Genomic DNA, 24,318 nt, shown 5'->3' with positions numbered 1-24,318 from the left:
CGCTTGCAACTGTCCTGCTGAAGAACCATGTAAATGGAAAATACTGTAAAATAAATAAATTTTGTATTATAGATGATCTTGATAGAGATACATATCCTAGATAATTGGCTATTTGATATACAAATTGCATATAAGCATAAAGACAGAATTCTAAGTTGAATTGGGGAAGAGTGGGGGGTGGCGGCTAAGCAATTATGTGGGTTTTAAACTACCTAGAGTTACACAGGCTGTGTCTACACGACAGCTGCAATGCGTCAGTGTAGACAGTACAACGACAGGAGGGGTTCTTCCATTAACTGTAAACAGTTAATCCACCTCCCCAAGAAGTGGTAGCTATGTCGACAGAATAATTCTTTCATTGACCTAGCGTAGTCTGTCCTGGGGATTAGATCAGTTTTACCACATCACTCCAGGTTGTGAATTTTTCACACCCCTGCACAACATAGCTGGGTCGACCTACCTTTTATTGTAGTCCTGGCCACACACTCTACAGAAGATACCAGATTAGAAGGGTGGATTTATGTTTTGTAACATAAATGACAGAGATCAAGGACCTTAGATGGGGATAGAATTATCTGGTGCAAATTAGAGACAAAGGCAATCCATTTGATAGGGTTTTGTTATAGGCCATCTGATGGGAAGGATCATCAGCATGAGTATAATTGGAAATTCAGAGGCCTCGTGGAAAGGACAAACAAATTCATAATTAGAGAAATCAGTTATTCAGATCCAGACTTATGGCTGCAGTACTCCATTGGAAGAATTGAGAAGCCCTATGGGTATAGGTGCATGACAATACCTGCCTTCCTTACATCAATGGTAAAGAACAGAATTATGCAGAAGCAATTTTAGATTTGTTTCTGAACGCCATATTAGACATGATTGCAGATGTAAATAAAGGAACTAATATGAAGAGTAAATACTTGAACTAGTCTACAGAATACAAGGATTTCAAAGTTGACCTCCACCCTGGCATTTTGTCCAAATGTTTTCCAAGTTCAATATATTATTTTATCTAAAATAAAAAGGAGCTAATAAGACAGATGAAACAATAAGTGCAACTCATAATCTCTTCTGGATGGAATCCTCTTTGTCTTTCTCCCACCCTTTGTTTCCTATCATGGCTAATTTAGACTTTTGTAAGATCCTCAGTGCAAGGATCTGTTGTTTTTTTGTCCTGACAGATGTGTTTCAGGTCTTTATAAATATAATACTGAAGGAGGTAGAATAATTGCAATAAGGATATTGCCATACTCCTAGAAAGGCAGGGTGAGACATCAAGTTGTCTTAACATTATTCCTCTGAAGTGGAGACAATTCTGAAAAAAAACCAAAAACGAATTAATCACCTTCCCCTGAGCACTCTATTTGATATTATCTTAGATTAGTAGCAAGGGAAGGCTTTTGGGGAGGTAGTGCAGAGCCTAGAAAATAAAATTACGGTGCAGTCACCACCATTGAGAACGTTTGTGAAACTCTTGTGGCATGACATATATGCAATAGCTGCAGTAACAGAGGAGAAATGCTCACTCCCATAGGCAGATCTAGAAAAACTACCTAGTACCTTGTGTCCTGTCTCTATAATTTCCTGTTACTAAAAATTAGCAGATATTAATTTTCTTCTCAAATGTCTGTCTTTAGGGATCATTGATTATGCTGAAACAGCTGAATTTATTGATGGTCTCTAATGGCTATACTTACCATAAGTAGTAGTGGATTGTCTGTCCAAAGTAATGTTTCACTATTCAAGTGACTAGCTTGTTTTTGTTTAAGTAATGTTTAGACTTGTTTGTAATATGAGAGAGACACATCCTCGAGGCACTTGAAATTTTTTTAAAATGTTGCTGTTTTAAGCTGCCAGAAGCATGTAATATTAATAATCCTTATAGAGATGAATTAATGGGCAGAGTACGGGTGAGATGGTCAAATGAATATTATATGCAATTCCTCATATAGAGGTGAAGTTTATTATATGGGTATCACTACCACATGTATGATATGAGTGCAAGAATCCAGATATTTAATGACTATTTCAAGCTATTTCACAGTCCCCATAATTTTTCAAATTATTTTTAACGAGTCTCTAGGGTTGTTTCTTTGTAACAAAAAAACCCATTACTGAGATAAGAAGATGTTTTCTTGTTGCTGTACTTTTAACAGTCCATCTTTAGTCTTTATGGTTTTACCACATCTCTGGTTTGAAGCTTCTTGTGTATCCAATTTTTTATAGTGATGGGAATATTTTCTCAAATCCACAGTTATGTAAAACTGTTAAGGGGCTGACTTAAGTCAAGGCAATTCCAAAAATGAGGAGATCTGTGGCTACAAAATTAGCCAGACTTCAGTACTGGAAAGCACACTAAGTGTAGCCCAAGGTTATTATAGCATTGCATCTATAGTTAAGTGTATCAGTCATGACTGTCATCTTTGATGTGCAGTTCTGCATCACTGTGTTGAGACCAGGCTTATTAAAAGTTCTGTGTCCAGTAGGCTTAAGAAAACTAGGATTTGCTTACAAAAGAAATACATTTAGAAAAAAAAAAGGAATGTGACAATCCGTGCCAATATATAAAACTTGTTCTTCCCTCATCTGCTTTCACACTGCACCCCTAAAAGATGCAAAGTCCTTTCATTGTGCTATCATGAGCTGTATACCACCATTACTTGGAACAAGATTTTTAACTCTCCTAACTACTCTGGTCTCTGTCAGTTTCCAGAATAGACTCTCTTAGTAGTTCCTAGATTGGTCTGCAGAGCACTTGCTGCTGGTGCGTGAGAGCATGCTGGTCATAAGGAGATTTCTCTTTATTTCCAGATGGAAGAAGGAGAAGAAACGAAGAGTAAAAGTAGTTTGACTAACTTTCCTCCTCCACCCCACCCCGCCCAAGAACACTTCTTGCACTGTAGACAGATAGCGTTACATAAATATGTTCCTAATATTACTTTTACAGTAACTTCTCACTTAAAGTCGTCCTGGTTAATGTTTCATTGTTATGTCGCTGATCAATTAGAGAACGTGCTCATTTAAACTTGGGCAATGTTCCCTTATAACATTGTTTGCCAGTTGCCTGCTTTATCCACTGCTTGCAGAAAGAGCAGCCTGTTGGAGCTAGCTGGTGGGGGCTTGGAACCAGGGTGGACCGAAAGCCCCCCCGTCATCTCCCGTAAGTTCCCTGTGTGGCAGCCGCTCGCCCAGCAGGCTATCAATTGCTGGGCAGTTCAGCTGTCCCTCCCGCCACTGCCGTGTGCTTCTCCCGTCCTCTGCCTTGGAGCTGCTCCTGGGAGCCTCCTGCTTGCTATGCAAGAAGGAGGAGGGAAGAGGGGTGCTCAATTCAGGGTTTTCCCCTGCCCCCCGCTCCTTTACCCCATTTCCACAGAGCAGGGGGGGAGACGACAGGGCTCAGGATGGAGGGAGCTTGCTGACAGCAGCTGCTGTCTCAACTTGCTGATTTACTTAAAAAGGCAGTATACTTAGAGTGGGGTCAGCGTACTTAAAGGGGCAGTGCATGTCTCTCTCTCTGTCATACAGGGTGTGTGTCTCTGTCTCTTTCTCTGCCATGGTGTCTCCCCTCCCTCCATTCATGCTGCCTTGCAGAGTGTGAGGCTACATTAACAACAATGTGTTAACCCGTGAGGGCTCAACCGAGTGCTAGTTCATCATTTAGCAGTAAGGTATTCCTTGGGAAATATCCCACCCTCTTCCACTCTCTGACTTCACCACTTCAACCAAGCTTCACAATCATCATTGCTCTGTACAGTATTAAATTGTTTGTTTAAAACTTATGCTGTGTATATCTATCTATCTGTCTAAATATAGTTTTTTGTCTGGTGAAAAAAATTTCCCTGGAATCCCTCCCCCACCCCCCCCATTTACATTAATTCTTATGGGGAAATTGGATTCACTTAATATCATTTCACGTAAAGTAGCATTTTTCAAGAACATAACTACAACGTTAAGCAAGGAGTTACTGTACATAAAATACTGCTGTAGGAACTGTAGGATGAAATGCGATTGACCACCTCTCCATTCATTTGCACTGAGACTCTCCTTTTCATGGTGTGGTCCACACTAGTAAAAAGTTTAACGCTTCAACTAGCCCTAATGGGCAGTGTACTCTCCATCTGCTAAAGAGGCTACAGTGTTGAAAAGCTGGTCTACTACTTGAAAACTGTATGTTGGTGGTAAGCCAAAGACTTCCATTAACTTCTACAGTTAACAAAACTTTGGAACACTTCAGCTCAAACCTCAAAGTTGATTAGGATTAATTTAAGCAAATGTGTTGTGTGTGTGTGTGGTTTTTTTTTTTATGCTCATTTATAGTGGCATCTGCATTGGCACTTGGTCTTTCAGATGAGACTTAAAACTGAGGTCTCAAACACTTAGTATGAATCTAATGAAAGTTTTTCTTAAGAAAAGTAGAGGTTACCTCTAGTATCTGACCAAATTCCCATATAACTAGTGTCCCCACTGTAATTTTATCTTTCCAGCATAAAATCCAACTACTGCATCATATTGCTAATGCAGGACGTCTTCTTCAAGGTGTTGCTGATATTTCTGACATATGTGAATAACCCTTTTATGTATTTTAAGCATGTGACTCACCTGCAGGCTGGGCCTGGCATAACGGCTCTCCTCCTTTGGCGCCAACTGCTCTGGGCCTGTGGTAGTCTTCCTCGTCTTTTCACTAGGAGGGTGGTGAAGCACTGGAATGCATTACCTAGGGAGGTGGTGGAATCTCCTTCCTTTGAGGTTTTTAAGGTCAGGCTTGACAAAGTCCTGGCTGGGATGATTTAGTTGGGGATTGGTCCTGCTTTGAGCAGGGGGTTGGACTAGATGACCTCCTGAGGTCCCTTCCAACCCTGATATTCTATGATTCCTCTTCCTGAGACATGGCCTCCGGCCAGGTCACTTTTAATCCTACCCCTTCAGAGGTGGGTTGAACTTGGGTTTCCCCAGATCTGGTTTGGCCTACCTTCAGTCATTTGGACCTACCAGCCCTAGGAGGGCCAGTAGGGGAATCCAGGCATGCCCTCTGCTCTGGGTTTGTTCAGATCCTCTTTTGTATCCCTGGATTGCTTCTTAGCAGGCCCTGCAGGCAGACATTTCTTACAGTCTCTTCCTTGGCTGACTCTTCTGCCAAAACAAAGGGGATCCAAGCTAGTTGAGGAACAGAAAGAAACAAAAAGGTTCTTCACATGCCTTCTTCACATGCCTTCGCATGCCTTTCTGCTCCAAGGAGGCTCTGGCTAGGCTCTAGTCCAAGCTGATCCATCCTTCCAGACAGCTTCAAGGCAGTTTCTGATTAGGCTCTGGCTCCAGCCAAGCCATCCTTCATAGGGCCAGCTCAGGGGTGGCCAACCTGGGCCTGAGAAGGAGCCAGAATTTACCAAAGTACATTGCCAAAGAGCCACAGTAATACATCAGCAGCCCCTCATCAGCTCCTCCCCGCACTTCCCCACCAGCTGTTTCATGGTGTGCAGGAGGCTCGGGGGGAGTGAGTGCATGGCAGGCTCAGAGGAGGGGGTGGGAAAGGGTGGAGTGGGGGCAGGGCCTCTGACAGAGCCAGGGGTTGAGCAGTGAGCACCCCCACCCCCCCAGCATATTGGAAAGTTGGCGCCTGTAGCTCCATCCCCGGAGTCGGTGCCTATACAAGGAGCCGCATATTAACTTCTGAAGAGCTAGCTCAAGAGTTCTGTTCCCTCTCCATCGCCTCACCATTGAGCTGGGCTTTTCTTCTCTTATTTCTTCCCTCCAGGCTGACCCCTACTGCAGGCGTAGTGGGCTGAGGCTGATTGCACCTTCAGGCTCTCTTCAACTCCCTGAGGCCCAGTGTGGGGTTGGTACACCCCATGAGTATAGTATCCTCTTTTTTATAAATAAATGGCATGATCCTTCAGGATGATACTATAGCAGTGACAAGCTCGTCTATGTTTTTATTATTTATCAAAAAGCTTAAAGTAATTATTTAAAAAAATCAACTTTAAAAAAGTCTAGTTTCTGGTGTCTGTGCTGTGTGTGTTTTCTTGGACTCGAACTTGCAAGAAAACATACTCCTATTTTGATAAATAACTTGTCTTAGAAAATTAAAAGTTTGACATTTGCCAGCTTTTTATCATAATGAAGATTCTGAATAAACATAATATTTTTAAAACACATGTTCACTTTGAGTTTTCAGGTATTGTGTATTTGGCTTACACCAAGCATTTAGAATGAACTTTTCTCTAGGAAAGCAACTCTCTCCCCCTTCGGTCACCAAATTGGCTGAGTCAAAGGCAGTTTAAACCTGTCCAGCTACCAGTGAAAGCTAAGCACTTAAAATTAGTTCCAGAGAAGCTTTAAATGTAAGATTGTGGCAGTCCTGGACTTCCCATTCCTGTCACTTTTGAGGCTGTGAGATTTTGATTCCACGTGAGCTGTGAAAGGTTCCAACTTTCCACATGTTCATATGGAAGATTCTAGGAATAGGGTGACCAGGTGTCCAGTTTTGGACCAGAACACCTAGTGGAAAAGCGATCCTGGCAGCTCCAGTCAGTTGACTGTCTGGTTTGCAGTGCTGCGCAGCAGGGCTGGCAGACTCCTTGCTAGCTGGTGTGCCATGCGACTCCCAGGTTGGGAAGCAGTTGGCATGTCTGGCTCCTAGCCTTAGGGGCTGGTGTGTGTGTGCGCGTTTGTGTGTCTGCATGCTGCCCCCACCCTCCACCCGCAGGCACAACTCCCATTGGCTGGGTCAGGGCAGGTGAGGAACTAGTGTGACTCGCGAGTGCTCAGCAGGCAGCTGTTGAGGGGGCGCGGGGTGCGTGCCTCTCCCGGCACTCTTCTCAGGCTCCTCGTGTGGCTAGGCTCGAGCAGCAGCGTGTGTCCTGTGGCGAACCGCACTGTGTCGCCCTGTTGCTGGCACCCAGGAGTTGGAGGTATGTATCCTCGTCTCCAGGTGCTGGGAATGGGGCTACACCCCCATCCCCCGCACCCTATCCCCCTCACTGCATCCCTCCCTGTCCCACCCCCTGTACCCCCCTCATTGCATCCCATTCCAACCCCCCCTACACCCCAATCCTGCTCACTGCATCCTTCCTCTGTCCCATCCCAGGTCTGTACCCCTTACAGCGCTCTCCCATGCATCCTCTCCACCTCCCAGAGCCACCACCCCTGTGTCCCTCACCTCCCACAGCCCTGCACCTCCATACATTGCTGCACTCCATTAGGTCCCTATAGAGCCCTGTGCCCCCCACATCCTCATGCACCTGTAGACTTCTGCATCCCCGTCCACCCCACATACCCCCTCACACCTCCTTTTCTCTCTTTCACTGCCCCCTCTCGCTCCCACCCTGCTCTTGTCCTTGTCCTTGTCCTCTTTCCTTCCCCATCTTCTCTCCTTCACCCCACCCCATCTTTTCCCCTCCAGCCCACCCTCCTCCCTTCCCGGGTGGGTGTCTCTGTGTAGGCAAGTGTGTACATGCATGCATTGTATGTGTGTAAGAGACTGTGTGCCTTTGTGTAGGGAGGTGCGTGTATTGCTGCATGTGTATATGTCTGTGTGAATAAAATTTGCAGCCTAACTCTTTGGCTTTTATTCCTTTTGCTGGCTTGCGCACAAAAAAATTGATGACCTAAAATATGTGAATTAAGTTCATAACAAGTCTTTAAAAGAGAAGGGAACTCTAAAAGAAATGTATTATTTCTTAAAAAGTGAATGTTGGTGACTAGTAATTGCAGAAGGGCCAATGTATCATACATTTCTCCCCACCTAGACGCTACATTATAAACTTTGTGGCAGACTCTCTCTTTTTATGTGAATGTCCAGCACCTACCACCCTGGAGCCCTGATCTTAGTTGGGGTCTCTAGGCACTAAACAATTGTAATAATAAATAATGTGGAAGTATGTGTGTTAGTACATGCTAGACGTGTATACATGAATACACGTGTGTATCTGCATGTAGGTGTGGGAGTCAGTTGCCACAGATTTATTTATATAGGTATATGGACAGGTGTGCATTTCTGTGGTTGTGCTCTATGGATTTGTATTTGGGCTTCAGTAGTGGGCCTTTAATGGACCCACTGTAGCTGTGATAATGTGTGGTCCTAATTCCACACATAAAATTACAATAACTTGAGTGAACAAAAAAACATGGAGCTGCTTAGAAAAAATGGGAAGAGGAGAGGGAGAGAATCATGAAAACCTTCGTGAGATTTCATTTAAAAAAAAACTACTAACCTTTTTGACTATTTTGCTGCCAGCTCTAGCATCCTGTAACAAATAAAACCTGAAATTAGTATATTATATCTGTCAAAACAATAAATACGTCTGTTTGGGCCTTGCAGCGAAAATGAGCATGTGAGCGGGGGTGGAGGAGAGCAAGCGATGGAGGGGAGGAAGGATGGAGTGAACGGGGGGCAGGCCTCGGGAAGGGGGCGTGGGGCCTGGGGAAGAGGCGAGGCAGTGGGTGGGGCAAGGGTGTTCGGTTTTCTGGAATTAGAAAGTTGGCAACCCTGTTTGAGAAGAAGTCAATTGAAATTTAATTCCTGGAGCTACTCTCAGCCCAGATCCTTTTCTCACATTTTGTTTCTTTTAAGATGTCTGCTCCTGCTCTCTTAACGCTATTCCGACTGTTTTGGCCGAGGCTGGAGCTGCTTGCCTTGCCACATTGATGAGTTTTACTCTTCAAAGGACTTGCAGAGGCTTCTGGATACTTTGCAACAAACAGAAACCTTTGAAATAGCTGGAGCTTTACGACTTAGTCAGAATAATGAGTGTTAGGGAAAAAAAAGCTCATTTTTTGTATAACTTTTCTGGATTCCATATAATTGATTTAAAGAGATGAGAGATTGTGTTGGTTAGTTTGACAGACTCTTCAGTAGAGCCAAGTCAATTTCGAAGCCTTCTGCTTTTCACAAAGGAGGATAGGATAAGTTGAGTGAGGCAAGTGGGTATAATTTTATACAGTGATGGGCAGATTGTCTTACATGAGGAAAATATATGTCTAGGAAGTGGAACAACCTGTTGTGAATGGAGAATTATTTTATTTAAAGTGAACTGCTCGGCATTGTTTAAGAGAACCAATGAAGAGATATGAGATTGATTGTATAATCCTCTCTGCATGAGGATAAGGATCATTCATAGTTGAGATTAACAATATTAAGGCTAATTGTTTTGTTGCTGCATGATGTTCCTGGGATGTCAGTCAAAGTGCACCTGCAGTATTGCCTGATGTACCAGGAATAGTGTATCCACTTTAAGATGCTGAAGTTCCAGTGGAATATTGAAAGGACACCAGCTGTGGTTGATATCGGGGAGGGGAGGGGGAAGGGGAGGGGGAAGGGGAGGGGAAGGAGGGAGGTGGAGTGGGGGGGAGTTAGCATTTACTTAATTAAGTGCAGCAGTGACCCGTCAAAGCTGTCAACACCTTTGGTGTCTTCTGAATCATTTCTGCTCAGTGTCACTCTTTCTTTCTTTGCTGCCTTACTTGAGCAATGATGAATCTGGCCATATCCACGTGAATACAACTGTTATTCCCTATCCTCTGTAGGAATGTGTCCCTGGACAAAGTCAAAGGGTAAAGAAAACGTTTTGGGCTACCCCACCTACGAGCTGCCAACATCCCTTATTTTATATACTTCATGAGTCCTCCCTTTACCTTTATTTTGTGTGTAAGGAAAGATGTCTGCTGGTCATCTTTGCTGAGATCTGAATGCACAACAGACTAATGGGTATTAGTAGTTAAAAAGAATACTGCTTAGTAGTCAGTGTGATGGGTTGTCATCCCTGGGGTGCAGTCTGGGAGGCAGTGGGAACCACTCTGCCCCCTAATGCTTCAGCTGGGTTGGGCTTTCCCACATGCTTGGCTGGTGTACCAGCCAGCCTCTCAAGGCCCTGTTATCACCCAACATGAGAGCAGGTGGCACCACACACCCAGCTCAGTTATCTGAGTGCTCTACCTAAGCCACTTACTGATTTACAACAGAGCACCAGCCAATTCCCCAGCTCCCCAGCCTTGCATCCTTACTGGAGTATAAACCCAGAATTATACCATCTTGCACTGCAGTGGGATTCACCACCCCACTCCCTCCTTGATGTGGTGAAGATATGCGATAGCTTTTGTTTACCAAGCTGAGATTTTCCCAGACATTTCATTCAGAAAACACTGGTTAAGGTAAAACATAAAATAAGTTTAACTACAGAAAGATAGATTTTAAGTGATTATAAGTGATAGCAAACAGATCAAAGCAGATTACCTAGTAAGTAAACAAAACTGCAAACTAAACCTAACATACTAGATAGGATTTGTATCAGCCACATCTCACCCTGTCTGATGATACAAGCAGGCTTACAGATTCTTGAGGCACAAGCTGCATCTGCCTTGCAGTTTGGGTCCCCCTCCCCCGTTCCAAGTCCTTTGTCTTCCAGATGTTCTTTCAGGTGTTGAGTTGTGGGGGAGTGAAGACCAATCATGCTGTTACTCCCCACCTTATATAGCATCTCCCTATGGCAGGAACCCTTTGTTTCAAGCTAAGTTCCCAGCCCAGTTTGTGGAAGAATACAGGTACCAAAATAGAGTTCAGTGTCATGTGATCTGGTCACATAGCTTTGCATGCTTTGCTGAGTCATAGCAGCCATTATCCATAGGCTGTCTGAAGTGTTCACAGGAAGGCTAAGCTCTTCCATGGTCCACTGTCAGTGCTGATGGTCATCAGCAAAAACAGTCTAGCTTCTTCATTGTTGTACCTGAAAGACTAGTTGTGGGTGTTACCCAGAGTAAACACATTTGAAATACAGGTACATAATTAATATTCATAACTTCAGATACAAAAATTATACATGCGCACACATAGGTTAATCATATTCAGCAAATCATTGCTTTTCATAGATACCTCACATGACACATTTTGTACAAGATGCACCATAACAATGTCATAATCATATCATAGTGATACCACTGTGATGAATATGTGGTGCAGTGTCACAGTCAGCGCCCTTCTTATAATTGGACATCTTTTTTAGGACCTTAAACTGGAGTTGTTTTGGTGCTACCCAAAGATGTCCTGATGAATGTAGATAACACTAATGTGGTCTGCCTAGCCAAAAAGAAGTGGGGAATCACAGATTTCTTCTTGTAGGTATTTCACTAAGTGAAGAAGCATTTATCCTCCCTCACTCACCGAAATAGAATCACGTAAGCTACTATATAACTTTCTGAATTTGGTCCTGTTTGTGAGGCATTAATAAGGTATCTGTGTTCTGTTAGAGAGAGACGCTTACTGTATGCAGTTTTATATATTTGATTTCAAAGATCTTCACTCAGTGTTCTTTTCCTTCTTTAAAATAGACCCTTCAAAAGTACAGTACTTCTAACAATTCAAGTCTGAATATAGAAACTGAAAATAGAACAAAAATTTTCATAATCACATCTGCTGCTATCACTTTCTGTTCAGTTACCTTCAAAACAAGGCTTTCTTGCATGCAGGAAAAAAAATCCTTACTATGCAATGAAAGGATACAAGACAGATCAAAAGCAATTGAAAGCTCTCAAATAGAGAGAACTGTCAGTAGTGGATATGGGACTAGTCAGTGGGCGGCCTAAATTCTTCAATAACTTCCCCAAATTAATGCATGAATGTCACCCTGCACCAGCCCGTATCTTTTTTTTGTTTCCAGGCCGTCTCGCCTCAATTTCCAGACTGGTCTTGCTACTGCAGAGCCTGATAGCACAGTATGGTTATTTTGTCTGTCTTTGGCAATCATTCAGTTATAGACTTTGAAGCTTTCTTCCTTACAACTGTGACTGTTTCCTTCTCCATTTCATAATGACCACTGTCACTCGCTTGTATCTTAGCAGTTTCTGTCATTTTGTTGTGACGTTGCTGGATCTGGCATACGAGATAAGTATAGTAATTGTATGGAAGCAGACTTTGAAGAGTAGTATTGATTATTATGGATACATGCTATTTTAATCAAGTAAATTCATTCAGCTGTCATGGTGATTCAGTGAAATAATGTGCTTACACGCTAAGTAAGATGGTAGGTTTACGTCCTAGATGGATGCAACTAATTTAGAGGTAATGTTATTAGTCAAGTGGCACAGATGTACAGAAAGGTAATGATTATTTTGGAGGGGTTGGACAAGTCTAATTTCTCAAGAACTTTTAAAGTCCTTGGTGGTATGGATATATTTTCAGTACATTGTGTGAAATACTAATAAAAACCACCTTTCTTACATAAACCTGAGAAGACCTTGCAGTGATTTGTAAGCATTCACAAATTCAGTCATACAACGTTTCTGTCAAGTAGGTATCCACTTCTGCAGTTGAGGAAACTGATGTAGAAAGAAGCCTTGACCAGCCCAAGAACCCAGAAGAAGCCTGGTAGAGGCAGGAATGGATCCCAGGTCTCCTGACTCCCTCTCTCCTGTCTGTTAATAACAGTACCTTTTTTTCAGCCTTGAGTGAATATGCAAGAAGTTGCACAGCTCAAGTGAGTACATACTGAAATCTTTGTGCTTGAGTAGGTGACAGTGGGGATACTTTAAACTAGATCAGTAATCTTCTGCCTTTGTGATTTGTTATAATAAATATTGGACACAATTTAAAAGGGAGGAAAATAAAAAAAATCATATAGCAAGGACATATACTGTATTAGGTGTCCGAATAGCTTTTCTTTTAATTATTAGCTACATTTGGTTATAGGAGGTATTACATCATTCATTTTTAAATTCTAGGTTGATTTTGTATGTCTTACAATTAATAATGTCTGAATGAAGTTTGTGGTTCAGCAGAATTTCTTTATCCAGACTAACATTATGTCTTGAGCTGAATATCTATATCATCAGTTATGTGCAATAAATGCTGTGATTTATACCAATTTATTAACCTGCTGATAGAATGCCAGTGCTGAGAATGCTGAGTGTGGACTGCGTTTCTAGCAGTACAGTATTTATTCATCTTTTAGAACAAGAGTGTCAAAGCCTGGAGGATCATGAGCCAACAAATAGAGCCAATGTTATGTCAATTGTTGGTGATAAAATTGGCCTTCCGGTACTGAGAGCTTTCAGGTGGAGACAGTGAGGCTAGGACATGACCTGCACTCTGAACCACCCATCAAGTAAATAAAGATCAATATACTCCAAATGTCATCCAAACAGCAGCTGCTCTGTAATACTGTGAGCTTTAATTCTGCAGCAATATCTCTAATTCTGTAACAGTGTATTTCTAAGGCTTGGTCTACACCACAGAGTTAGGTCCACATAAGGCAGCCTACGTCGACCTCAATCTGTAAGTGTGTACATTACAATGTTGCTCCCACCAATGCAAGTCTCCCACTACATCGACCTAATAACTCCACCTCGGCAAAAGGCGTGGTGGTTAGATAAATGTAGTTAGGGTGACACAGTGTCTGTGTAGACCAGTGATGGGCAACGCGTGGCCTGTCAGGGTAATTTGCTGTTGGGCCCCAAAACTGTGTTTACATTGACTGTCCACAGGCATAGCCGCCTGCAGCTCCCATTGGCTGAGGTTCACCGTTCCTGGCCAATGGAAGCTGGGGGAAGTGGTGCTCAGCATGTTCCTGCAGTCCGCACCACTTCCCGCAGCTCCCATTGACCGGGAACAGCAAACGGCTGCCCTTGGGAGTTGCAGGTGGCCATGCCTGTAGACGGTCAATGTAAACACTGTCTTGTGACCTGCCAGCAGATTATCCTGACGGGCCACAGGTTGCCCACCACTGATGTAGACATTGCATTACCTACATTGCCTGTTGGCTGTCAGCCCTGTGCAGGGCTCACAGCTGTTGCCTCCCCACCCTGGGGCCGACAGCCCGCGCTGTCAGCCCCATGTGAGGCTCACAGCTGGAGCCCCCCTTTCCCAAGGGCCAACAGCTCCGGCTGTTAACCCCATGGTGGAGGGGCTCCAGCTGTCAGTGCCCCAGACAGTTAAGTCTGTGGAAGTGCTCCTGGTGAGGATGCGCATGACCAACGGGGGCATAGTGTGGACATGAAGCACTGCAGGAATTACTCTGGTGGCTGTACATCGACTTAACTTAGGTCAGCTTAATTTTGTAGTGTAGACAAGGCCTAACACCAAAAGCACATTGACTGTGTGTTCTTCTCCTCATCTTTTTTTGATCACATGGAGGGGTTTTGGTTTTTGGGGGGAATTAATTTTCCTGCCCTTAGTTTACACTTTCTAAGATCCCTCTTTTTATGTACTACTCAATTAGCATATACTTCTCAAAGTTGCCAGTTGAATGTCCAGCCACTATAACCAACATCTATTCTTATTGATTGTATTTGCTTCTACTTAATGTTTGCAGTCTTAGTGCTGTTTTTCTCTTGAATACCACACCTGTCAGTATTTTAAACCTGTTGTTTCATTTCACAGTACTGTATATGTGCATCTGATCCCATGATACTTGATATCAAGTGAGAGCTGATAACGAATTTCATTGGCAGACCATTTATTGAACACAGTTACTCTACAGGGACTGTCACAAATCAATCATAACATAATGATTATAATTCGTTAGCATGCCAAAACATGTATAATTTAAAAAAAGAATCTTGCTTTCTTATTTACAATTTCTGAACTACTTAGTCTAAACATTAAATCTTAATTGCAAGAAGAATGAAAGTTTAAGCTAATTAAACATCTTCCATAAATATCCCGGCTAATGTAAGGCATCTGTTCTCCGTACTTTCTCTACGCTTCTGTCTCTCCACTTTTTGTGGCATATTGCATTATATACCAATATTATTCACTAATGATATTGAGGTGAGGGAGTTTGGTATTAATTCTTGAGATTTTTCTTCCTCATATATTTTACCTTTTCCTCCCCTGTACGTTTAATTTTGCTTTTCCTATAGTTTTCCTTCTGTCCTTCCATCTGTTTAACTTAGCTGCTTCTTTCTCTCCTGGTGGTTTGTAATCATCCATCCGTATGTCTCACTTTTTTCGCCTTCACAGCTCAGTTTAGCATCAGTCAGTGGGCTGGCACACCTCTCGTTAAGAGATTACACTAGTTACAGTGAGAGCTGCTATTCTGGAAAGTTAAAAGGGCCCTTTAAACTACAGGCCTGCCTTCCTTCCCACTTATACTGTCTCATTTCTGCCATGCATTTCTGACTGTGTTCCCATACCAACTATGGCACTGGTGGCATTTTGAAAAAGTATAGCAACAGGCATTGGTTTCTAGTTTCTCAGAACCCTCAGTTCTTTATAGTCTCTTGGAAATTAGTATAACAAAATGGAAAGCCAGTTCTCCCAATACAGTCAGTATCCTTTGAGACAGAGAGAGAGATACAGTCTTGCAAAGACTTATACCTCCTAGCTTTATGTACTGAGAAATCTGATTAATTATGACCAGAAAAGCACAGGTCCCCATTACAATACTTAAAGCTCATAATAATCAAAATTACATGAGACTGCTTAAATCTACTGTTAGATTAAAATTTTTAGAGGTAGTTAATTCATCCCCACAGTCTAATTATACCATGTTAACAAATACCCTATCCTGTCCTAATCTCAAGGGAAATTATAAGCTTTTCAGTGTGTCTAAAAGTTTAACAAATCAAGGCTCTGGGGGTCTAAGTGGGGAAGTGCATTTCCAAGCTGGTAACCCCTGCCACCAGTCCATCCCCTTTCTGCACATTCACTGACTACTGCTGTGGGAATAATGATTTGAGGGAAGAGGTGGTCGCTCCAGAAATGTGGCCCATTTAGGACTTTAAAGGTGAATACCAGCACTTTGAATTCCACCCAGAAGGCCTCAGGTAAACAGTGCAGATTTCTTGTGCACCAGTATCATGCACCCCAGTGTAAGTTCTAATTAATAAATGGGCTCCTCCATTCCGGACTAGACATCTACTTTTTCATTCTCTTGATTTATCTCCTCATAAATATATGTTCCATCGTGCTGTGTGCTAGCCCCATTGAGTAATTATGTAATCTTCTTGATGTTGCCCTTGTGTTTCTTTCCTTTTGCCGGTTTGATTGGTTAAGTTGCCTTTAACACTGTTTGACACCCAAGAAACAACCCAGAGGGCTACAGTGGTGCTGCTTTGAAAATGATACACAAAGATTAAAAGGCCCATCAGGACAGAACCAGTGCTGCCTTGATATAGATGAACATCTTTGTCTCATACATTCATCACAGCTCTTAGGGAATGCTGCATACAGGTCCATAAATTTTGCTCTGACTTAACAGATCAAGACAGGAACCAGTAGAAAGAATTTACTAATATATAGTAAATTCACTGTTTCATGACTCTGAAGAGTGTTTTCAAGGATTTTCTCCTTAATCTGTGAAAATAATAATCTGACACTTTTGAGATTGGGAACCCCCATGGACTTTTGTGCTGCTGTAAACAGACCTCAAATCAAAGGAGATGGGGAATCACAAAATATTTCTTTCAAGACCAACGAAATTCCTGCATCTTGCAGTCAACACAAGAAAGTCAATTGTCATAACTAGAATTTCTGTTTTACGCACAGCTCTAGTCGTAACTCCTCCTCTGAATCTTTATTCTCTAACCTAAGATTCCTATAATTTATTTAACAATAGTGCTGTCCCCTAGAGGGAGTAATTCTTAACCTGTCTCTTTAACAGTTCAGATACAGAGTATACGATAGTTAGAACATTCCTGGCAAGGTAAATAAGGGTTGCTTTTAGGAGTCATTAGGCAAGTATGTTGGTTTCCTGACCTGTATTTTTCAGGAGGGTAGGGAGAGACTGCTTTAATTAAAGGAATTTTAGAGTTGTTAAGACTGGGAACCAGCCCTCAAAATAGCAGAGCGCTACACAGGGCTGTCCTTACCCATATGCAAAGTACACAGCTGTGTAGGGCATGAGGAAACTTGGGGCACCAAATTGCCCCAATTTTCCTGGTGCCCTACACAGCTGCGTGCTGCTCCAGCGGCCAGCCCGATCCCCCAACCAGCTGAGCCACCCAGGAAAGCTGCCTCTGCCCCTGCTCTGCCTCTTCCCCATGGCCCCCGCCCCTGCTCCACCCCAGCCCCACCTCTTCCCACCCCTGCTCCACACCAGCCCCGCCCCTGCTCCACCCCTTCCCCTGAGCAATGTCCCGGGGGACTGCAGCAGGGGTCAGGGTGCCCTGCACTCACCGGGCAGCGGGAAATGGAGCGACCCAGCCCTAGCCTGCTCTGCGCCGCTGATGAGTGGTGGAGGGCGGTTCCCCTTTGCCCTCCAAGTCCCGAGCCAAAGGAGCAGAGCGGAGCGGGTTGGGGCTTGGTCACTTCACTTTCAACCACCCCGTGAGTGTGGGGTGCATTCACTGGGCATCAGGAAGTGGAGTGACCCGGCCACAACCCTCTCCGCTCCACCGGCTTGTGCTGGGGGGAGGTTTCCCCTCTGGCCCCCAAGCCAGCCCCCCCGCAGAGTCCTGGGGCCACCAACCCCCTGCGGGGGCACTGCATAGGGTACCAAAATGTCTAGGGCTGGCCCTGGCGCTACAAGATAATTGTTAGAGACTGGAGAGAAAAAAATTACTTTGTTGCAAAATTTGCTCAGTTTGATACACTGGCCTGAGAGGCAAGGAAGAGACTTGAAGCGTTCTATTACCAGCAGGAGAGTGGGGTGGGGGGAGAGAAAACCTTTTGTAGTGATAAACACCCATTTTTTCATGGTTTGTGTGTATAAAACATCTTCTGTATTTTCCACAGTATGCATCCGATGAAGTGAGCTGTCGCTCACGAAAGCTCATGCTCAAATAAATTGATTAGTCTCTAAGGTGCCACAAGTACTCCTTTTCTTTTTGCGAATACAGACTAACATGGCTGTTGCTCTGAAACCTGTATCTTGATCCAGGTTCTGCATCTCTGAAACTTGCATACAAGAAATAACCTCATGTCTCTCTTGTACTCCTACCAAAATTATACTTGGATTTATTTCAGGGTAGCTGTAAGCTTCCACTTGTTAAATATACGCTTGTCTGTTTCGTTCACAGGAAGTGTTCATGTATGGAGATGAAACCATGAAGAGAAAGCAGAACGACTAATAATGCTTTTCCGAAATCGTTTTCTGATCTTGCTGGCTTTGGCAGCCTTATTAGCCTTTTTGAGCCTCAGCCTACAATTCTGTAAGTAAAACCTCCTTTTGTTTTTGCGTACAATATGCCCATAGTGTAGCCAAATGTGTTAGGTTTTTTCCTTTAAAAAAAGCCTTTTGTGTCCTTTCTTAAGCATTTGTGTTTTTTATATAAATGTACATATTTTTTTCTTTTAAATTTCCTTTTAGAAGGTAAAATAATTTAAGAATAAAAATAGTGAAATGGTACATTGCACACTATATTATAAAATCAGGACAATTTGACAAAAGATCAAGTTATGCAAAGCTGATGTAAGTAAAAACATTGATTTGTTTTATATTGGAGCAAGCAAGACAGAATCCAGTGTATTGCTCTGACAGTACTGAGCGCTGAGACTCTTCCCTTCTTTCGTCTTATCTGCACAAGGAAATTTAACCGAGTTTTAACAAAACTTTTGACAATTGAGTTAGCTGACACAATGCTCACCACAAGCGACTGATTGATGTAGAAAAAGGCAAATCCATGTTTCATGTTCTGTCAGCTAGTCATGGGTAGTTCCAGTAAGGTTTACCCAAAACTAGCAGATACAGTCTAAGCATGACTTGTCCTTGTCTCCAGGCAGCACTGTGTCAGCTAACTCAAAAATCAGCTTTACAAATGAAATTTCCTAGTGAAGGTGAGGCCTATGCACAAACCTAATCTTTCTACTATTATGAACAAAAATAAATAGGTGTTGACTGAAGGTAAGAAGAAAAGTATAGACAGAATTTAGGGAAATGTCTTCTCCTACACTGGATGTGTGTAGTTTAGTTAGGAAATACTTGAACTCTTCAGCCCTTGTATTTAATTTTATCAAATTTTCATTGTAATTCTTTCTTTCTTTCACATCCATGGAGTAAAATGTGCTCTGTTTAGCAGCCAAAATAACACCTATAAAGATGTATAGTAGAACCTCAGAGTTACGAACACTTCAGGAATGGAGGTTGTTCATAACTCTGAAATGTTCATAACGTTGAACAAAACGTTATGGCTGTTCTTTCAGAAGTTTACAACTGAACATTGACTTAATACAGCTTTGAAACTTTACTATGCAAAAGAAAAATGCTGCTTTTAACCATCTTAATTTAAATGAAATGTGCACAGAAACTGTTTCCTTCCCTTGTCAAATCTTTTTTTAAACTTTATTTTTTTAGTGATCTATGTTTAACACGGTACTGTACAGTATTTGCTTTTTTTTTGGTCTCTGCTGCTGTTTGGTTGCGTACTTCCAGTTCCAAATGATGTGTGTGTGTGTGTGGTTGACTGGTCAGTTCATAACTCTGAGGCTCTACTGTACCTTGCATTTAAAATGTATCATATCTTGAATAATATTTAACTGGTTTTTCAGGCACAGAGTTTTCACACTGCATTTTTGCATTAACTACTCTTCTGCAAAATGTAATCCAAAAACCTATGGCTCACCAAAAAAAAAAAAAAAATCCTCTTAGAGAATTTGCCCTTATTGGGTAGGACGTGAGCCAGGCACACTGAAGGTCTGCTGCATGCCATGCCTTACGGCTATATGTGCCTCTGCCTTAATTTTCTATGTGGGAGGTGATAGTCCTAGAGAGAGGCCAGTTAAAATGTGAGACAGAAAAATATTACCTCAAATGTAAAAATGAGTGTGATACCAAAAATAGATACCCCATAAAGAAGAATCCTTACTCAGAGAGGATGTGTGTAGGTGAGTGAGAATCCTGTGAAATGTCTTCAAAAAGGCAGGTAAGTAATTTTCACTTCTTTAAAGAAACCATTTTCGCACAACACCTGGAGAGTAAGAAGACAGAAGGATGTTTCAAAAGGAAAGTAGGCTGCAGCAATCAAGGGTGGCACTGACAGTGGAATAAAATCAGTTTTTATATAAAGAGGACTAAAAGACCATCCAGCAGGTACCAAACGGACTAAAACTCAATCAGATAAGCTGCCAATATTGAAACAAATAACAGCTTCAAGTAGCTGAAAGGTTTAGCCAAAATTAAAAGAAATGACATTTCTGAAACAAACAGGACTTTTTTGGAGATGGGAGAGGTGAGCTCCCTTTATCATGGAAATATTCTGGAGTACAGAGAGGTTAAATCTAAGCAAGAATTCTTAGTAAGCTTGTGGAAGTGGCAGCCTTGCCTTTGATGAAGGTGGCCTTTTAGCTTCAGGCCAGCCAGATAACAAGAGGAAATGCAACTGGAAGTCTATTTAAACATGGTCCTCATGGTAACAGCAGTGCCTAACAAATCGGTGTCAAACAGAAAGTTGGGTGGAGTTCCTAAGATCTTTTGTCAGCTCCAGATTCTGCTTCAAGGACCTGTTCACATTGAGTGTGTCAAGAAAGGCCTGGCTCGGATGATCATGCAGCTTGGAAAAAATGTTGGCAGGATGTTGTTCTCCTTAAGGTGGAACTCCAAGAAAAGCTTGGAGAGGAATCTTAAATGAGTCTGTAGTACCAATTTATCTTTTTCAGATTTGATATACAGTCAGTCAGGTACTAAAGTCTGAGGGCATGTCTACGCTAGAAACTTAAGTTGACCTATGTTAGGTCAACTTACAACCACCTCAGCGATTACTGCAGTGGTTCATGTAGACACTGCCCTCCTTCTGTGGGTGGTGCGGTAGAAGCACTAGGAGTGCTTCCACCAACTTAAGAGGGGCAATGTGTGGGGCTGAGAACCTGGGCACCCCCATAGGCGCAGGGCTGCACTCCCCCGTCCTCTGGCTCTCGGCTCCCTGCTGCTGAGACCCTGGCTGTCCCCCCGGGCTCCCAGCGGGGAGCTCCGTGCCCAGAGTCTAGGCAGCTCCCGGGCTCCCATTAGGGAGCTGGTAGCCTCCAGGCAGCACCAAGGCTCTAGTTAGAGCTCTCCCCCACCCACCCTGCAGTGACAGTCTGACTTTCTTGTCAATTTTGTGGCTCCAGAATGGAGCCTTGAAATTGACAAGAATGACACCAACAACTCCATGTAAATGACCAGTGTCTACACAGACACTCTGTCGCCCTAACTACATAGACATAAGCTCTGTGCCTGTCGTGGAGGTGGAGTTGTTATGTCAGTGTAGTAGGGCACTTACGTCGGCAGGAGCAAAGCTGTAGTGTGTACACTGACATAATTAGGTTGACGTAAGCTGACCTTACGTCGACCTAATTTCATAGAGTGGACCAAGCCTGAGGCCCACTCGCTCAGCAAGCAAGTCACTATCACCAGGAAAATGATCTCCCGTATAAGAAACTTAAATTCACAGTGATCAAATGTTTTGAAAGGAACGTTTATCTTACCCAGTATTCCATGACACACAGCAGAAGACTTTATAATGGGGAGCGAGGATTCAAAAGTGTCAAGCCCCCATGAGCCATAAATTACTGTGGACTAGGTAAATCAGTGGACGGTAAATTACCATGGACTAGGTAAATCAGGAAGAGGGATTTTTTTCAGTCATTCTAGTTAGTGTATGTATCCATCTTCTCTTTTATTACACACTGAAGTCTCTTTGAAATGTTACTTACATGCTTCATAATAGCTTAACACAGCTCCTTGCAGTTGTCCACTATGCAGTCCTGGGATGCTGCTTCATTTTCTTTGGTATTATAGCTTTTCTTAATTTTTTTTCATTACACCTAAATTATTTCTGTTGTGTTCAAATCAGATTACTGTGATTATGGCATGAAATACTTAAGTTTGTGTCATTCAGGTCCCCCCCTCCAAAGACTTGTGTTCATTTTGATGCTTGTTTTGGTCATTGTCTTGTTGCAATAAATCCTCTTTCAGGCTTCCTCCCTCAAAAATTCATCAGTTATTCTAATATTACTTCATACAGTACAGTGTCTCTTATGATGTCAGTGAAACATAGCTCACCATCACCTTTAGAAGAGATATGTTCCTCACAGTATGCTTGGTTCCCACTTTTATGCAAAATGGTTGTAAAATAATCTCTTTCAGGTTTGATATATTTTAGATATAATGCTTTTTCATCTGAGTGTAACATGCTCATTTTCTGTTTTATTAGACTGCAAAACTTAGTTTCCAAACTTTGTTTTTCCAAGCTGTCTTAAGCAAATTTAATTTCATTTCCTTATGTTTTGGTTTCAAATCATGGAGTGGTAATTACAGTGGACTGGGACTTAGAATATTTAGACCTGGAAAAATACCCAAACCACGATAAGTTAGAGGAGCCAGAGATGCATTTGAAGCCAGATATCTCATGAAATGTTAAGAGTGGAAATGAATGCTTCATACTAATATAAATCTGTGAATCTATTACTAAATGGTGTATTAGTGGGACAAGATAGGTGAGGTAATATCTTTTATTGGACCAACTTCTGTTTGGTGAGAGAGACAAGCTTTCAAGCTTAGACAGCACTCTTCTCCAGGTCTGGGAAACTTAATGTCACTGCTGAATGTAAGGTGGAACAGATTGTTTATCATAAGTTGTTAACACATTTCAAGGGACCAATCGAGGTGAAGTGGCATTTGTTACTAGTCCCAACAGGCCACCATAAGGCAGTGTTTCACCTAACTTCATTGCACTCCTTTTGAACATAAGAATGGCCATATTGGGTCAGACCAGTGGTGTTTGTAGCTCTGTAGTTCTTCTGTATACATACAAAATAATGGGGTCTAAATTAGTTGTTACTGCTCAGGAGTGAGCTCTTGGAATCATTGTAGATAGTTCTTTTAAAATATCTGCTCAATGTACAGCAGTCAATCAAAAAGCTAACACTGTTAAGAACCATTAGGAAAATGTCATATTGCCTCTATATAAATCCATGGTAAGGCCATATCCTTTTCTTTCCTGGGTATCTGGCTGGTGAATCTTGCCCATATGCTCAGGGTTCAGCTGATCGCCATATTTGGGGTCGGGAAGGAATTTTCCTCCAGGGCAGATTGGAAGAGGCCCTGGAGGTTTTTCGCCTTCCTCTGTAGCATGGGGCATGGGTCACTTGCTGGAGGATTCTCTGCTCCTTGAAGTCTTCAAACCATGATTTGAGGACTTCAGTAAGCTCAGACATAGGTGAGAGGTTTATTTCAGGAGTGGGTGGGTGAGATTCTGTGGCCTGCATTGTGCAGGAGGTCAGACTAGATGATCATAATGGTCCCTTCTGACATTAATATCTAGGTATCTATGTATATCTTGAATACTGCATGCAGATCTGGTCGCCCCATCTCAAAACATATATATTAGAAATGGAAAAGGTACAGAGAAGGGCAACAAAAATGATTAGGATATGAAACAGCCTTCGTATGAGGAGAGATTAAAAAAGACTGGGACTTTCAGCGTGGAAAAGAGAAGACTAAGAGGTGTTATGATAGAGGTCTATAAAATCTTGACTGGTGTGGAGAAAGTGAATAAGGAAATGTTATTTACTCTTTCATATGACACAAGAACCAGGGGTCAGCCTATGAAATTAATAGGCAGCAGGTTTTAAACAAACAAAATAAAGTGCTTCTTCACACAGTGCACAGTCAACCTGTGGAACTTGTTTCCAAGAGATGTTGTGAAGGTCAAAATTATAATGGGGTTCAAAAAAGAACTAGATAAGTTCAAGGAGGATAGGCCTATTAATGGTATTAGCCAGGATGGTCAGGAATGCAATCCCATCTGTGTCCCTAGCCTCTGTTTGCCAGAAGCTGAGAGTGGACAACAGAGGATGGATCACTCGATGATTGCCTGTTCTGTTCATTCCCTCTGAAGTACCTGGCAGTGGCCACTGTTGAAAGACAGGATACTGGGCTTGATGGACCATTAGTCTGATCCAGTGTGGCCATTCTTATATTCACAGTAGAGTGGGAGGAGATGGGCTCCTGATTTGTCTGCTTCACGTGGATTGTGAAATTGGGGGCAAAGCTTCAGACTCTACTTTCAATCCCTGCCCTAGCAACTTCAGCTAAATTAGTGCTTAGGACTTCAACTGCTGAAATGCATGATGGCTCTGAAGTGAATTGCAGCAGGTGGACAGGCCCCCAATTTGTACAACTAGTAAATATCCTGAGTAATGTTTTCAAGTAATGGGCATCTATTTATGTCCATAACTCCTCTTTCTATTTTCCTCCCCTTGATATATATTTTTCTTTTATTTACTTTTTCTAGTAAGTGCACAGAGTATTTACAGCATTTTTCTGTAGTATTTTGCTTAAGTATATAATATAAAACTTTTTAAAAGACTAGTTTCAGAGGGAGTTCTGGACATTTTTTAAATAATTTACTTTATTGATTGTGTGGTCTAGTGTTTGAAGTAAAGGATTAGGAACCAGATATGTTCTCAGT

The 24,318-nt window shown here is 42.4% G+C and overlaps 1 protein-coding gene across 1 annotated transcript in view; it reads left to right on the top strand.

Moving 5' to 3' along the window:
* Positions 1-24,318, top strand: part of PXYLP1 (2-phosphoxylose phosphatase 1) — a 103,230-nt gene that overhangs the window by 15,101 nt on the left and 63,811 nt on the right. The window contains exon 2 of the mRNA XM_048864417.2: positions 17,950-18,081. Coding sequence (XP_048720374.1) covers positions 18,003-18,081 — 79 coding nt within the window. The 5' untranslated portion in view covers positions 17,950-18,002. The remainder of the gene's footprint in view (positions 1-17,949; positions 18,082-24,318) is intronic.

Source organism: Caretta caretta, chromosome 9 (genome assembly GCF_965140235.1).
Source record: "Caretta caretta isolate rCarCar2 chromosome 9, rCarCar1.hap1, whole genome shotgun sequence".
Lineage (NCBI taxonomy): Eukaryota > Metazoa > Chordata > Testudines > Cheloniidae > Caretta > Caretta caretta.
Note: the sequence above shows the minus strand (reverse complement) of the source record. Positions and strands in the feature narration are given on the sequence as shown.